The 14421-nt window shown below is 51.3% G+C and overlaps 1 protein-coding gene across 2 annotated transcripts in view; it reads left to right on the forward strand.

Annotated features, from left to right (window-relative positions):
* Positions 1-14421, forward strand: part of Chst8 (carbohydrate sulfotransferase 8) — a 137593-nt gene that overhangs the window by 55955 nt on the left and 67217 nt on the right. Inside the window, exons 1-2 of one of the 2 annotated variants that reach the window (XM_005368428.3) lie at positions 5486-5724; positions 10509-10724. In XM_005368428.3, the coding sequence (XP_005368485.1) occupies positions 10595-10724 (130 nt within the window). In that variant the 5' untranslated portion in view covers positions 5486-5724; positions 10509-10594. Of the gene's footprint in view, positions 1-5485; positions 5725-10508; positions 10725-14421 lie in introns of those variants that run through there. The other variant, XM_013354206.2, reaches the window with a different exon arrangement.

A 14421-nucleotide genomic window follows, 5' to 3' on the forward strand; every position in this document is an offset into this window, starting at 1 on the left:
TCCTGCAAGCTGTGCCTGCTGCAAAGGTGTCCTGCCCACTTCAGTTTCCGGCCTCTCCCCTTCACAGGTGTTGGTCCTTAATAAACACTTACACCTCTGAACGATGTCTCAGCTCCTTCTCATGGAGAACCAGACCTGTGACAAATAAGGGTAATGATTTTCACTTCAAGAAGTGATTGTGAAGCAAGCTAAGTGGGCTACTTCTATAGTGTCCTGAGTAGTCTCTGAAACATTACCAAAGCAAGATAAATATCTGTTCCGTTTTCTTTCCTTCCTCTAAAAAACCACGCAAGTCTATTCTGGGATTCGAGCATGTGTTCCTAACCTGTGCTTTGTAAGATGGGCTGGGGAAACGTTCAATGAGACAAGTAGCCCTGGGCTCACTCAGAGGCCTGTGCTGGGGGAGGAGATGTGTGATTATGGCCAAGGACGCTGGTGCTAGTCTCATACCTGTGAAGTTCACTATCCGTGCATCCCGTCAGCCCTTCTCAAGGATGCCCACTGAAAAAAGATTGAGCTTGCCAATGCTCTTCTGTCATAATCGCCGTGTGTCCACGGGGTAATTCATAAAGGAGTTGGAGATATATTGAAATTCAATATTGTTTTAGTCCAAATCAATATTAATAATTGTTTGCATGCTTAAAGCGCAATTTGCAATTGAAAAACGCACAGAGATCGGCCGGTAGCTGCTAACACATCAAATTTTCCTATTAAAGGAATAGTCTCCTAACTTTAAGATGTTTCATATACACAATGAGGGCTGACGCTGGCCCATGACAAGAGCTTTCTGTTATTTATGGGCACAGTGTTACAGTTCATTTCCACTAGGCATGAATTGAAAGGCCAGAAATTTTTAGGATTTATTTTATGTGCATGAGTGTCTGCCTGCACGTGTGGAGGCACTTACAGTGCCCACAGAGGCCAGAAGAGGGCATTGGATCCTCTAGAACTGGAGTTAGAGATGGTTGTGAGCCACCATGTAGGCGCTCAGAATCAAACCCAGGTCCTCTGCAAGAGTGGCCTGTGTTCTTAACCATGGAGCCATCTCTCTGGCCCCAAGGTCTTTTAATTTTAAGTTCATGATTTCTTAATTTAAAAAAAAACATTTTTAGGATATTATACACTTGTGCAGTTGCCCAGAACAACCTCCGCAAGTCCCGTGTGTTCCCCCTCGGTTTCTCCTCCCGTTAGCACTATACACAGTTGTGTTGTATGACAGTACAGCATCACCACCAGGATATCCATGACGAGACTGCAAAATAGAGTTCGCTTCATCACCGAATGCAGTCCCAGGTTGCCCTTTAAAGTTCTTTAAAAATTAAAGATTTTTAAATGAAAAAGCTGGCCGTAGCTACATTATGATCCAAACCATTAGCCAGGTTTAAATGTCGGCTTTAACACGATTTCCATCAGGAACCGTGTGGCCGTGCACGTCTGTAATCACAGCACTTGGGAGGGGGACGGAGGAAGATCGCAGCTCCCAAACCATCCTGGATTCCATCGCACGTTCTAGACCAGACTGAGCTACATTGTGAGACCCGGGCTCATTGTCCAGGTCCCAGAGATTTCTAGTTAACAGAGCACAGCCCTGGCTGGACTCCATGTAGTGCACGCATAAAACAATGGTCCCCTGGTACACAGCAGACCCAGGTGGCCTCGTGGCAGCCAGAGAGCCCTCTGGTAGAAAAATCTGGTTTTGCAGAATCCAAGAATATAGTGCACAGTTTAACACCATGGCTTGATACTACAGCAGTTGTCACGGACACCTGTGTCAAAGACCGAGCCGTCATGAAGGCAGATAGCTTGGCAGGACTTACTCTGTCCACGGGGACCCAGCTGCCTCTGCAACAGTGCTTTTTAGTAATGTCGAACTTTAGGACGCAACCCTAGCAGCCTTCCAGAAGGTTTTGTATGGAAGTGGCTGAGAATCATGGTGAAGGACAGGCCTCAGACACGGGTGATGGACACTCTCTCCAGATGGCCGCTTGTCCGCCTGGAAGTGGCTGTGTGCACGTGGACGTCACAGGATGCCTTTCTGTGTTTCCAGGCATTTGTCTCACCCGCAGAGCTGCTAGGGAGTTGGGTACTCATCCACAGTTGATGGTTTGTCTGACGACAGATTGTGAGATGAGGAAATTCGAATCTTGAGGGTCTCACAGCTGGCTGTAAGGGAAGCCAGGCCCAGAACGTGAACTCCCTATCTGAGCTCAATAAAAACATAAATATATAAAACACGCATCCATAAAATGGATGGCTTTAACTGTTTTTTTGTTTTGTTTTGTTTTGTTTTTTGTTTTGTTTTTCGACAGGGTTTCTCTGTGGCTTTGGAACCTGTCCTGGAACTAGCTCTGTAGACCAGGCTGGTCTCGAACTCACAGAGATCTGCCTGCCTCTGCCTCCCAAGTGCTGGGATTAAATGGCGTGCGCCACCACCGCCCGGCTTGAACCGTTTTTTGAAAGCTTTATTTTCTGTGTATGTGTTCCCCTTGTCTTCATGACTTTCCTGCTCCTGTCATGAAGCACCTGACCAAGGCAACTCCAGAGGGTCAGAGTCCATGATGGCAGCAGGAACAGTTTGGAGCTCACATCTCAAACTGCAAGCAGGAAACAGAGTGGGCTGGGGGTATCCTGGGGCTTTTGAAGTCTCAAAGACTGCCCTGTGACACACCTCCACCAGCAAGGCCACACCTCCTAATCCTTCCCGAATCGTTCCACCAACTGGGCACCAAGCATTCAAGCATAAGAGCCTGGGAGGGGGCGCTGTTCTTATTCAAGCTACCATAGTCTGCATGTATGTGTGTGTATCACGTGTGTGCCTGGTGCCCAGGGAGTCCAGAGAAGGGTGTCAGATCCCCTGGAACTGGGGTCACAGGCTGTTGTGAGTCTTCCTACATGAGTGCTGGGACCCGGGTCTTCTGCAGGAGCAGCACACACTCTGCTGAACCATCCTTCCGGTCCCATTGTTACCATTTTCAAGTGTGCAGCTCAGTGGCGTTAACTAAATTCACACTGGTTTGCAGCCATCACCATCGTCTCCCTCCCAACCTTTTCGTCTTCCCAGACTGGAGCTCTGTACCCACTGTCCCCTCCCGGACCCAAGCAATCTCTGTCTCACCCACTGTCCCCTCCCAGACCCAGGCAATCTCTGTCTCACCTACTCTGTCTGAATTGACAATTCAGTATTTTGTGACTGGTCTAGCTCACTTTACATACATCTTCAGAGATCCCCTGCTGTTGATTTCAATTGTATGTGTATTTGCTGTGTGCTCACGCCCACACAAGCATGTAAAGGAGGTCAGAGGACAACTTTGAGGAGCTCCTCCTTTTCTTCGGTTGCATGGGTCCTAGGGCTCAAACTCCTGGAGTCATGCTTGGGTCTCCACCCACTAAGCCATCTCACCAGCCCCTTTATAGACATTTGATTGACATACATGAGCTGTACATCTGTCTGTCCAGGGGTTTGCTAACGTTATCTTACAGATGGGATGTACGGTGGTTTGGCTTCATCAGCATGAAAACACACCTCTGGGAGTGCTAAAGAAAGAATTTAGAGGCTGAGCTGAGCAGGGCAACAGATCCACCCTGAATGTGGGCAGCACCGTCCGTCCCTCGGCTAAGGTTCCAGTTTGAACAAAAAGGGAGGGAAGCCGACTGAGCATCGACACCGTGGCTCTCGGATAACCGACTGCCGAGGTACCGCAGCCAGATGTTTTACGCTCTTCCTTCATGGCTCTCCCTGTTCACCTTCCACTGTGAGACAAAACCCTTCCTTCTCCACAGCGCTCCTGTCAGGTCCTTTGTCATAACAATGAGAACAGTAACTAATACAGAGGGGTTGGAGGCCATCCATTTTATGATGTCTCTTTATGTTAATGTTTTCATGTACATTTGCATAACGACAAGAGAGAGGTCCTACATTTACCTTTGAAAACCCGATGTCTTCAAGCCCCATGTTGTGCCATCTTGAATGGATGAAAGAATTCCAGGTGATATCCTGATGGGCAGTGAGCCTTAGGCATTTTTTTTGAGGTAACCAACTCCACGGGGTTCGCTGGTGGCGTCCTCACTTCCAGACTTTTCTGCTGCCTTCGCTGGACTTGATTCCAGCCCAGACCCAATCAAAACAAACCCATAGCTCCCTGAAATGACCTTTTTAAAATTCCAGGTTCGTGGTGTGCCTCTCTCCCGACGGCCCCCAACACTTCCATTTATTAACTCATGCACATTCCGCTTGCGCGGCTGCTATTGATCACTTCTCTGGTGCCAGGCTCGGTGCTCAGCCTTGGGAATGCAAAGGTGGAGAGTGGGGAGGAGCGTCCCACCCAGCACCCATGGCTCCATGGAGCCCAGTGGGCTACAACAGAAGCTCAGAGCTTCAGGGTTTGGGGGTGCTGGGATCTGCCAGGGTCTGGGTAAGGAGGGACTCGGTTGCTCTATCTTTAGAATGCCTGCTCTCTGCCCAATGGATGTGGATTTCCCAGAGCAGGTGAGAAGTACTAGGCAGAACGTGTACCTGTGGTATACCTTGTGACTGCTGCTTCTTTGACCAGGTCCATGGCAGTCATGAGTTTTCCGAAATCCTTCAGCCTTCAGGGAGACTCTGTGTTTATCCTGGGAGGGGGTGGTGAGTCTGGACTGCGGTGCTCACAGGGGCTTCAGGGACAAAGTTCGGGGATCTACAAACCCGATTTACACTGTAACCTCCACAATAGGGAGCCATTTGTCTGACCTGCAGAAGCTTCTGCATGGGGTAGATCGGAGGGAACCTGACCTTATAACAGACCTAGGACGGTAGGCAAATCGAAACCTCCCCACCTATCCAACCGTGGTGCAGATGAGCTGTGCTGGGGTCCACCCAGCTTGGCCTTGGGAATTTCAGGACTGCATCCAACACCCCTGAGGCCCAGTTGGTGGAGGAGGGCTGGAGCAATTTGGAGCCTGCAGTCCTGCCTCAGAGTCTAAGCCCTTCCAGCCATCCCGTCTTCTTCACCAAGCGCTGCAACTTTATGCCTACGCATAGAACTGGAGGGACGAGTCCCAGAGTTTGCAGCCGCTGCCGCCGCTGTTAAAGCAGGTTTTAATTAGCTGCCGGATTTTAATGAGCTGAAATCAAGGAAGAGCCCCATCTCAGAAGTAAGCGGGAGCCACGCACACAAGGAAGAACTAGTCAGACAAAAAACAAATGGAGGTGGTGCTCTCAGGGGACTGGGCCGTGGGTTCCCTCCGATCGAGGAGGAGGAGCAGATGAACATCCAAGGCCAGGAGGCCGAGGAGGGTAACCGAGGGGCAGCTACCTGTGCCCAGCTGCAGGAGTGGGAAGAGCCAGGTGCCAGGTCCGCTCTGCCACTGCCGCAGAAGGCACGGTGCCGGATTCAAGGTGACGGCAGTGCCTGGCTCCATTCTCCTCAAGTTGCCATAGCAGCCTGTCTCCCGACGATCAGCATCTCCTGTAGCCCTCAGCTGGGAGGGACCGCATTGTTCGCTCCTGCCCGTGTGAGAAGGACACACCGGGACAGAGAAGTTTCCTGGGCCTGGGGCCCGCTGACCACGTGGGTGTACCCAAGCTGTCTGGAGTGAGATGTACGGGTAGGTCTCAACAGCCAGAGGACCCAACAGCCAGAGGGGGAGTCCTCTGAGTGGCTGAGGACAGCATCCCGGCCGCGGAACAGCCACAGCCAGGTGTGTCCTTGGAGTCCTCCATGTGTCCAGCTGTCGCCACTGGAGGTGCGTGTGTTTTGGCTGAATTCTCAAGTCCTTGCTTATACCCGGAAGTCAATTTCCCCAAAGAGACATTTAAAAAAAAATCAAATAAATAAGGAGATGGGAGAAATCTTCAGCCTTGCCCTGGATCCCGGGAGGTGTAACATTAATTGGATCTTTTCTTTCTTAAAGTAAAAGTCGGTGACGCCATTCAGGCCTTGGGGAAAGAAACCACTAGAAGGCTTTGTAATTTTGAGCAGGGCCAAATACTCAACCAGGCTGTGTATTTTTCATGCCTTATTCAAGCCCCCTGCAACCTCTTCTTCATTGCCAATAATCTGAATTCTCTTCTTGTCTGTTGGTTTTGGAAAGGGATGCAGGGAGACGAGGGACCCTTGCACTTGTCACCAAGGCAGAGTGTGATGTATGTGGTGGGGACAGGGCAGTCCCAGGTGGCAGCCGAGGTCTTGCAAATGTATTTTCATGGCCTGGGGCAGCCAGGCCGTGGCCTGTGACACATTGTTATATGGAGGCCCAAGGCAACAGCTGGACTCAAAGAAGGGGGAGACAAATGACCTCTGGGCCAGCATCTCCCCGTTGTCTTGAAAATATGTGTGACTAAAGAGCCCGGCGGGGGGGGGGGGGCTATGGGAGAGGGCTCAGAGATGTGTCCTCTGGAGCATGCATTCCTGGGGCTCTGTGGGAAGAGGGGCCTTGTAGATTCCAGGATGCTGGTCCCCTCCTAGGACATTACGGATCTAGTCAGATTGCAAGCCACTTCCTCAGGAAGCTAGGCAGCTGGCCTTCTGATTCTCATTTGCATGGAGCCAGGAGTTGGCTGACCCTATAGTCCCTAGTGAGGGCAAACATGGAGAACAGGATCCTAGGAGAAAAGGCTGGGGATGGGGCTCAGAAGCTGGGTGGGAAGCCACGTGATGCTGGCAGGTGCTTGTGTGCTCTCCAGGGTCTTTGAAATGGCAAATGTACAGCTGAGTCTCCTGCCTCCTCTCCTGGTCCCAAGGCCATGAGCAGCTCCATCCTGTCTCTATGAGTAGATTTTGTGTAAACAGATTCGGGGTACAATGGCAGAACCCCTTTAGTTGTTGACAGAAGCTTGCAGTGGCTGTAATGGTGGCCATGTGACAGATGGGGGAAGAGAGGGGATAAAGCTGCTTTCTGGAGTCACATCTAACAGCGCCAGACTGGAAACAAGCAAGGCAGCGATCACAGGGGATTCCGAATCCCCTTCTTTGTCTATCAGATAGCCTTGGTGGTGACCCGTGGGACCTTATTAGCCGTCTTCGCAGGTGTCTCGGTGCACTGAGCCTAATTTGTCCTTTCTCTCTTCTTCTTTTCTTCCTCTCTATTGGTTAGGTTGTTGTTGTCACCTGACAATGCCCAACAGACAGTGTAAAGGTGGACAAGTTTGTCTTGGCTGCTGGTTTCAGAGAGTTCAGTCTCTAGTGGCTTTGTCCTGTGAGCTGGGATAGACATCGTGGCAATGAGCGCAGTGGTGGAGGAGGGTCTTGACCTGCTGACAAACAGGAAGGGGAGAGAAAGAAAGGAGGAAGGGAAAAGGATGCGGCAGCCAAGGACCAGGCATTCCTAAAGGCCCACTCCCCACTTCCTTCAGCGAGGTCCCCTCTTCTAATGTGTCTACAGTGCCCCACCACCAGGGACCAAGCCCAAAGACTTGAGCCTTTGGGGGCCTTATCCTCTGTAAGAATTATTTTCCTGTCAGAGACCACCAACTTTCTTTCTGGTTGGCCTCAGGTGTCCTCCTCGGGAGGCTGGCGTGATCGTAGGAAGCATGCTGACATCATAGACGGTGAGCCATTGATGTAGATACCAGGAGTGAGGGCATGTATGCCTCCTTAGGGCACCTGCTCCAGTCTACAGGTGGGGTGAGGGTGTCAGCTTGCCTAGAGAGCTGTCAACTGCCTCCTCTACCTCCCCTGCGGGAGTCTGTCCTGTGCTGTGCTGCTGCAGAAAGTCATTTCCACCCAAGCAGCTGCTTTCTAGGACCATTTGGTTTCCTCAGGGGCTGTGGCAACTGCTGCTCCTGGTGGGGGGGTGGGTAGTGCCTGAGGATACAAAGATGAAGACAGGATACAAGCATCCCTGTGAGAGGGAATAGCCCCACCCATCCATTCTGGGTAGCTCACACTCTCCCTGCATCCGGAGACCGACAGCGATGAGCCTGGCTCTTCGGGCCCTTCTTAGAGAAAGGAAACCAGGGCACGCTCTAGGCGTCTATGTGGAAGGTGACTTCATCTTTTAGGAAGTTGTGAAATTTAAAAGATGCATCTCTGGCTCTGTAAGACACTGATTAGACACTCAGGACAGTTCTACTACAGGGAGCCCCAGCTGTACCCAGGTCTGAGGCTTGGGGATCTATGATTCTCCATCTGGGCATACTGTGAGTAAGGCAGGATTCCTTATGCCACATCTCAGAGATGATGGGCAGCAGAAGTCCTTTTTTTTTTTTAGGGCAAGGTTGTTGCACAGAGGTCGGGGCCTGCTCAAAAACCCCAGAGCAGGCTCTACCGATAAACTAAGCCCTGCTCGTTTCTGCTTCCTAAACATAAAAGCTGGGAGGTCGTGGGAACCACCTGCTCCGCACAGTGCAGGGAGCCCGGCGCCAGGCGCGTAGAGGCCTGCGGCAGGTTAATTAAAGTTAACTGAGTGAAAAAATAATTACAGAGACCGCAGAGTGGAGAAACCCGAGCCTGGAATTTATACTCCTCGGTTCCTAAGCTTTTCTGAGAATCAATCTAGTCCTTGGGAATTCTTTTCTGGGCACAGAGAACGGCAGAGACGGACTTCATAAGTTTTGCTTTCCGCTTAAGGGTCTGTAGGCTGTACACAGAGAGACAGCGGTGTGTGCTGGGTCCTGTGGCCTTGGGTGGCATCAGCTTCCTTTGGCACTGCCCTGTGCTGGGGTGGGAAGATCTTTGCAGACTCCTTAGGTGGAAATAAAGGGTATCCTTTGGTTTGTGGACAGGCCATTAATATAACCTAGCTCTGTTTCAGGCTTCCTGGCCTGGCCAATGTATGAGGCCAGCATCTTGCCATACCCTAATAGACCCGTAGGGAAGGTCCACCACACCTTCCTTATAGTGCTCTATCAAACCCTCTGAAATGAAGAGCCAACATAAAACTTCCTCCCTATGCCCTCTGTCCTTCTAATTACCTCTTATGTGTGTGGGTGTTTTGCCTGCATGTGTCTGTGCACCATGTGCATGCTGTACCTATAGAGGCCAGAAGAGGGCACCGGATCCCTTGGAGATGGAGTTAAAGATGGTTGTGAACTGCCACATGGGTTCTGGGCTCAAATCCAGGTTCTCTGAAAGAGCAGCCAGCGCTCTTAACCACTGAGCCATCTCTCCAGCCCCAAGCTCTTCTCTTTTGAGTTTGTTTCTCTGAAGTATTTTATCACAGCAATGGGAAAAGTGATTAGCACTCTGAGGCCATTTGTCCAAATACCTGGTGGGATATGAGTCCCTGCAGTTGTGTGGATGTGGGTAGAATATTATGTGTGTCAGAGATCTACCTGCCTACGCCTGCAGCAGGTGTCTTGGGAACTTCCCCTCTTCTTGCTTCCACCTGGCCCACACAGTCTTGGCTTAGGCTCCACAACCTTCTGAAATAGCACCAATATTTGGGGAGTAGGTGTTCAAAGGCATGATTCTGTTGGGGACATCTCAGACTCAAACCATGGTGAGGTGTACCTGTCTGTTAAAGAAAATGTTGTGTTGGGTGGTGGTGGTGTGCACCTTTAATCCCAGCACTTGGGAAGCAGAGGCAGGTGGACCTCTGTGAGTTCGAGGCCAGCCTGGTCTACAAAGTGAGTCCCATGACAGCAAGGGTACATAGAGAAATCCTGTCTCAAAAAATAAAAAAAGAAAAAGAAAAAAAGAAAGGATAAGAAAAGAAAAAAATAAACCCAAAAATTGTTTTATTATTTTATGGGTATGAATGTTTAGCTTTTGTGTATGTCTGTGTATCCTGTGCATGCAATGCCTGTGTATGCCAGAAGAGGGCATCATAACTCCTGGAAATGGATGGTTGGGAGCTGCCATGTGGATACTGGGAACTGAACCCGGGTCCTCTGGGAAAACAGCCAATGTTCTTAAACACTGAGTCATCTCTCCAGCCCTGGGGTGTGCCTGTCTTGATCCGCAATCTGATCCCATTCAGGGCCATTTACTTGTACTCAGTGGAGGGCCTTCCTTCTGCACTTCTGGTAGACCCACGGTGAACAACTCACTTGTGCTTACCCTGAGTCTGCAGATGCCAGAGGAGCAAGCAGGGATGGAGGGCTGTGAGCCACCTCTGATGGGAACAGGGTATTTCCTGAGGAGCTCACAGCTGGGCAGGGCAGGTGGTTGTCACTGGTTACCACCTGTGACTGTCAAAGTTCTCACTACCCTTAGATGTCCCCAGGCAGCAACGAGAGATTGTGTGTGTCTCTGTGGCTCTATGGCAGGTTCAGACAGGAGACCCTTGGAGGGTGCAGGACCCCATTCAGCCTCCGGCAGTTTCAAGAGGTGGGCAGGCATGGTGGTGCATGTCTGTAATACCAACACCCAGGAGATTGGGGGAGGGGATTATGAGTCTGGGACCACTCTGGGCTGCATAGTGAGTCCCTGTCCAAAGGGAGGGAGAGAGGGAAGGAGACAGAGAGCTCCAGGGTGGGTTGGGGAATCCAGCGGCTGCCCTATTGTCGCCACAGTGATAGGAGCCGCAACCTGCCCAGGTATCCTCCACTGAAACAGACTTCTTCCCTTCCGCCTTCCGTCTCGTAGACCCCAGCCTGATGGATGTCTGGTGCAGATAATGAGGAAAGAACGTGCCTTTTACACCCAAGAGGTGATCCCGGAGCGTGCCCCGGATGACCCCACGACCTGGAACAATGCGGCTAGCCTGCATGTTCTCATCCATCCTGCTGTTTGGAGCTGCGGGCCTCCTCCTCTTCATCAGCCTACAGGACCCTGTAGAGCTCACCCCGCAGCAGATTCCAGGTAAGCCCTGAGGTTGCTGGTTACCATCCAGACCTCGTACAGACCTTTATGGTGGCCCTGGTGTGGTGGCACTGGGGGACAACGGTCCTGGTAAACAGAGAAGGGGCCGTGTATTTCCCCTAGCTGGTGTCCATGTGGGAATGGCTTTCTGAAGGCTGACCACCAGTTTCAAGGTTATGGCTTCCTTAGCTGTTGAGCTGCAGTCGGGGAGTGGAGAGGCTGCCCATCTGGTTTGCGGTCTTCAGTGAATCTCTGATGCACAGAAAATTCTGCCAACTCTTGGGGCACCTAATGCATCGCTCGGTACATCAGGGGATAAATATCTAATTTTCAAAGATGTTCCTGGGACTTGAACCCAGGGCCTTGTGCCCTGATCATTTTGTATTGTTTTTATTTTGAGATAAAGTCTGGCCTTGAACTTGTGAACCTACGTCATCCTCTTGAGTAGCTAGGCTTATGGGTCTGTACCACCAGTCTTCTTTTGAAATTTTTTATTGTAGCACGGCATGTTGGAGCACACCTTTGGTCCCAGCTCTTGAGAGGCAGAGGCAGGTAGATCTCTGTTGAGTCTGAGCCAGCTTGGTCTATATAGCAAGTTCCAGGTCAGCTAGGGCTATGTAGTAAAGTTTCCATGGCAAAAAAAAAAAAAATTTGTTACATCAATGAATTAATTTGTTTATTGGGTGACGGGCATGCTGTGGAGGTCTGAGGACAGACAGACAACCTTTAGGAGCTGATTCTTCCCTTCCTTCATGTAGTTTCTGTGGATTGAACTCAGGCTTGGGGGCAAACACCTGTCCGGCTGAGCCACCCGTCTTCCCAGCCATCCCCAACCATTGTCGTCTTCTTGAACTCACAAATCCAGAGTGTGACTCAGTTTCCCTATCTAGCCCTGGGATCCCCTTTGAATCTGACCCCTCTGGCTTGGGACAGAAACTCAAGGGCATCCTGGCTTTGTGAGTCTGAGACCCGCTCCTACCACACCCCCATCTCTCTGTGCCCTGTGACCCATTAGAGCAGTCACTGTCTGTCTGCTGGGGGTGGTGGGGTACAGTGAGAGCAAGGTGTGGAGCAGAACACTTAGGGCAGACGGAACATGGGAGGAGGAGGTCCCCGGGCTCCTGGTGCTAGATATGATGGAGCTGGCAGTCACAGGCGTGGGGCTGAGGCCGGAGGTTAATCTGCTTTGAAGGAAAAGGAAGCCTGGCCTGGGCTTTCAGACCACAGCACTCACAGAGGTCCCTTGTAAAGAATCCCAGAGATGTGTTTTCTCTCCCAGGACACACTACTTTCCCAGACAGGATAAAGAGATGCGAAGGTCAGAGGTTTCGGCAGATGGCTTCCTGTGACACTCCCGCCTGCAGCCTCACACAGGGCGGATCCATGCCTGCTCTCCAGCCGGGAGCTCTCCCCTCAGCTCTCCCCGGCTCTGGCCCCCTTTCTTTGTACCACCTCATTGTTTTGCTTCTGTAAACTGGAGCCTTGAACCACTATATATACAGTGGCCTTGAGCCCACATTGAAGGCTAGGGGCGGGGCATCAAGATGGAAGGAAGAAACACACTTAGAAGCAAGAGCCGATCTGGAGCTGGCAACGGCTGCCAGAAGCCCTGCGTGGGGGAGGCTCATCAATTATGCCTTTCATCACAGGCGGGGAGCGAGAAACAGGTTCAGTTGCAGGCCCTGGAAACAGCGGGCAAGCCACTGTGCTGACGCTTGCCTGGGTCAACCCCTCCAGCTGGCGGCTGTCAAAAAGTGGGTCTGGCTGCTCCCCAGCCTCTGAGGAAGCAAGTGTGCGTGACTGAGCTGGCTCCTCTGGGGACTTTGTAGCCTCTCAGGAGCCTTAGGATAGCAAGCGACACTGAGTCAGCACAGCTGGGTCCCGCAGGACAGTGCCATCGCAGAGCAGGAAATTGGTCCCTGCGACTGTTTGTAGTCCCTTCGCGAAAGGAAACCAGGGAGCTTGAAGACTCTTGGACGAATGGTGCTATAGGCTTCTGGGGAACGCCTTTGTGTGTGCTTACAGTGCACACACAGGCAGGATGTTCAGGTATCTGGTGTCTGCACTGTGTGGGAGGGACCAGGGAGGAAAGGCGGAAGTGTATGGATGGTCTCTATCTGGGCCAGGGTATGGGTCCCTCTGCAGTTCATTCCTGGGACAGGTGATCTCTCGCCAGGTGAACGTCTGCTTTGCTGGTCCTAGGGTATGCCCTGCCATGCCAATAATCAGATGGCAGAGCGGAACCCTTAATTTCACAGGCACTGGATTCCCGCCCCTCCTTCCAGCTTGCTTTGCTCTGAAACAGCTGCTCAAGTGCACAGATGTGTGGATTACAGGTGGGTGGGAACCGCAGTACAGCTGGGAGCTCTGGGACAGAACGGCATGGCACGGTGGAGGGGGGCATGGCACGGTGGAGGGGCTCTTGAGCCTCACACCGGCAGGGTGTGAAGGGTCACGTGACGCTCGGGGATGCGCATCAGCTGTGGTGCGCAGAGCCAGGTGAGGAGCATGGGCGGGTCTTCACTGTGACATCCTTCCTATTGGCAGATGCAGGCTGGCCGCCCTCACGACGTGCTATGTGCTGGGCAGCCCTGACGGTCTGCGGAAATCACACCAAGCGCAGTCATAAAACTTTAAGTAATGCTTACGTTACTTTCCCTGAGCGAAGTGGTCCTGACACGAGCTGTTTGTGTTGATTTGTTACTATTCATTTATTCCTTCCCTGTACTTCTCACAGCAGCCTAATTGTGATTCGGTACCAAGAAAGCAATATCAAAGTAATTTTCCACAACATTAGTTACAATTTTCTTCTGATCCTTCAAGTGAAACAACCCCATCCTGTTGGCGTCTCTGAGCATATAAACCTTGATTACATTTATCTGTTGGAAACCAGTGCTTACCACGTGTATGCGCCCAGTCACGTGGCGGGTGGCCCCCAGGGGCCCCTGACCCAGCCTGGGAGTTTCTGTCCGAAGGCACTGTAGGCTAGCAGGCTATCCTGTCGGCAGGAACACCAGAGGGACTAGAACACAGTTCCGCACCGTGGTAGAAGCTTCGCTGAGACTTTAGGTGTGAGTTCTGTGGATTCAAGCATCAGGAACCCAGATTGAGAAAGGGAAATGGAGTTCTTATGTGTGTGTGGTTCCTGGGGTCCGACACAGATCAGATATCATGAGCACAGTTACTAGATGTTAAAAGCATGTTGTTGTGGGTTGCTTTCTGTAGCTGTGATGAGCACAATGTCGGGGTGCGAAGGGAGCAATGTTGGGGTGCAAAGGGTTGATTTCATCTTATAGCTTCCAGGTCACATCTGTCTCTGAGGGAAGGTAAGCAAGAATTTCAAGGCAGAATTTCAATGGAGGAATGCTGCTTGCTGGCACTCTCTCCCTCTTACTTTAGCTGACTTTCTCTATGGCCCCCCTGCCCAGAGATGGCGCCGCCCATAGTGAGCTGGACCTGCCTACATCGATCAACATTTAAGAAAACGCCTTACAGACCATGGTCACAGGCTAATCTGGTGGAACAAGTCTTCAGGTAGGGTTTTCTCTTGCCAGGTGACTAGGTTTGTATCAAGTTGACAGATACAGTTAGCTACAACACATCTTCTGGGGCCAGCTCGCCCGCCTCAACCTAACGAGGGCATTTAAAAGAATCTTACAGAATTACCAGCTTTGGTAAAGGTGTTTTCTTTTCTTTT

Source organism: Microtus ochrogaster, unplaced genomic scaffold (assembly GCF_000317375.1).
Source record: "Microtus ochrogaster isolate Prairie Vole_2 unplaced genomic scaffold, MicOch1.0 UNK32, whole genome shotgun sequence".
NCBI classification, from domain to species: Eukaryota; Metazoa; Chordata; class Mammalia; order Rodentia; family Cricetidae; genus Microtus; species Microtus ochrogaster.